This window comes from Trachymyrmex cornetzi, unplaced genomic scaffold (assembly GCF_001594075.2).
Source record: "Trachymyrmex cornetzi isolate Tcor2-1 unplaced genomic scaffold, Tcor1.1 scaffold805, whole genome shotgun sequence".
Lineage (NCBI taxonomy): Eukaryota > Metazoa > Arthropoda > Insecta > Hymenoptera > Formicidae > Trachymyrmex > Trachymyrmex cornetzi.
The window spans coordinates 107,144-108,884 of record NW_017300142.1 but is presented as its reverse complement, the minus strand read 5'-3'; the positions used below and the strand labels follow the sequence as shown (position 1 = coordinate 108,884).

General features: G+C 42.4%; 1 protein-coding gene across 1 annotated transcript; it reads left to right on the top strand.

Annotated features, from left to right (window-relative positions):
• Positions 1-55: 55 nt before the first annotated feature.
• Positions 56-1,741, top strand: Rab21 (RAS oncogene family member Rab21). Its single transcript, XM_018519009.1, has 4 exons — positions 56-302; positions 708-875; positions 955-1,073; positions 1,156-1,741. Exons 1-4 carry the CDS (start codon positions 168-170, stop codon positions 1,433-1,435), a joined length of 702 nt encoding a protein of 233 aa, XP_018374511.1. The 5' UTR covers positions 56-167; the 3' UTR covers positions 1,436-1,741.

The following is a 1,741-nucleotide window of genomic DNA, read 5'->3' as shown; positions in this document are numbered from 1 at the left end:
CGACTCCTCCCCGCCGCGACGTCCTTGGCTTCACTTGGCTTGGCTTGGCTTGGCTTGGACCGGTGAGACTGGAGAGCTCATCAGCTCAGTGATCAGTCATCTTGTCCTCTATCGTCTGGTCCGATCCGAGGTTCGCACGAGTCCGGGGACATTATCGGGACATTATTATGGCCAGTCCGGTAGTTGGCACCGGATATAACTTCAAAGTGGTTTTGCTCGGCGAGGGATGTGTCGGCAAGACCTCGGTCGCTCTTCGATATGTTGAGGACAAGTTCAACGACAAGCATATCACCACGCTACAGGTGAGTAGCTTCCTTCTGTAATTGTTTGCGTGAAACTTGCTTTTCCAGCCTCTTCACTTTTTAATCCTACTCAAATTTGTACATATGTACCTACTTTTGAAAAGTCTCTCTTGAAAGTGTTTTGCGGCGTACCTTAAGATATATACCTATACTTACACAAGTCTTCCGGCAGTTTTTTTCTTATTCGAATTCTGCAAATTGCATAGAGAGAAAGCAATTTATTGTATATACTAACTAATAATAAGATTAGAAAAATATTGTAATTTCCGGCGTATATAATATTGCAATTGGGATTTGGGGAAGCCAATCTCTTCCTTAACCTAGCTCTTCCCTAACCTCTTCCACGCCGAGCGCTCACGGAAAGGCATCTCAATGCGTTTGCTTCATATATTATATATGTTTCAGGCGTCGTTCCTGAATAAAAAATTGAATATTAATGGAAAAAGAGTCAACTTGGCGATATGGGACACCGCCGGGCAAGAGAAGTTTCACGCATTAGGACCAATTTATTACAGAATGTCCAATGGTGCCATTCTCGTGTATGACATTACGGATGAGGATACCTTCCAAAAGGTACAACTATAAATATCTATCGTACAAAGTACTTTTGTATCATTGATATAATTGAACAACTTTTTGTGTATATTGTCAGGTAAAAAACTGGGTGAAGGAGCTTAAGAAGATGTTAGGTAGCGAAATTTGCTTAGTGATAGCAGGTAATAAAGTGGACCTGGAGAAGGACAGGAACGTTGCCACAGAGGAAGCTGAAGAGTAAGTTTGACGAATCTCCTCTTTTACATGGCATTATTATCAGGTGAAGATAGCACATGATCACCAATAAATCTTTCCTCAGGTATGCCAAACAGGTGGGAGCCATGCATTTTCATACATCAGCCAAGTTAAACCAGAACATTGAAGAGATGTTTCTAGACTTGACGCACCGCATGATGCAACGTGTAGACGAGGCTGAGCAAAAATCCACGCTTACAAGGACCAATAGTACGCGTCGCAACGTCGTCATGGTCGAGGACGAGGCAGAACACATTCAACCGAGTAGAAGTTCCTGCTGTGGTGGTGGTGGTAGTGGTGGCAGTGGCAGTGGCGGTGGCGGTGATAATGGTGGCTTTTCGTAAACCTTTAAAATCAATTTACGTTCAATTTCAAATACAAGGTCTAATTTCGGTAATTTACTAACTATGTACAGGATGGCGCATCTCAGATGTGACAAATTACTATTTGTAAATGGTAGTTTGTCATATTACAAATGCTTCATCTTGTATATACACAAGGACAAGGGTGTTATGTATGTATGAGTGTACACATGTATGCCTATATACATATATGTATATTTTTAGCTGCGGTAATTCTTGGATAGCAAAGATATTTGCATACTTGTGTGTGTGTGTGTGCGTGCGTGCGCGTGCGTGCGCGCGCACGTG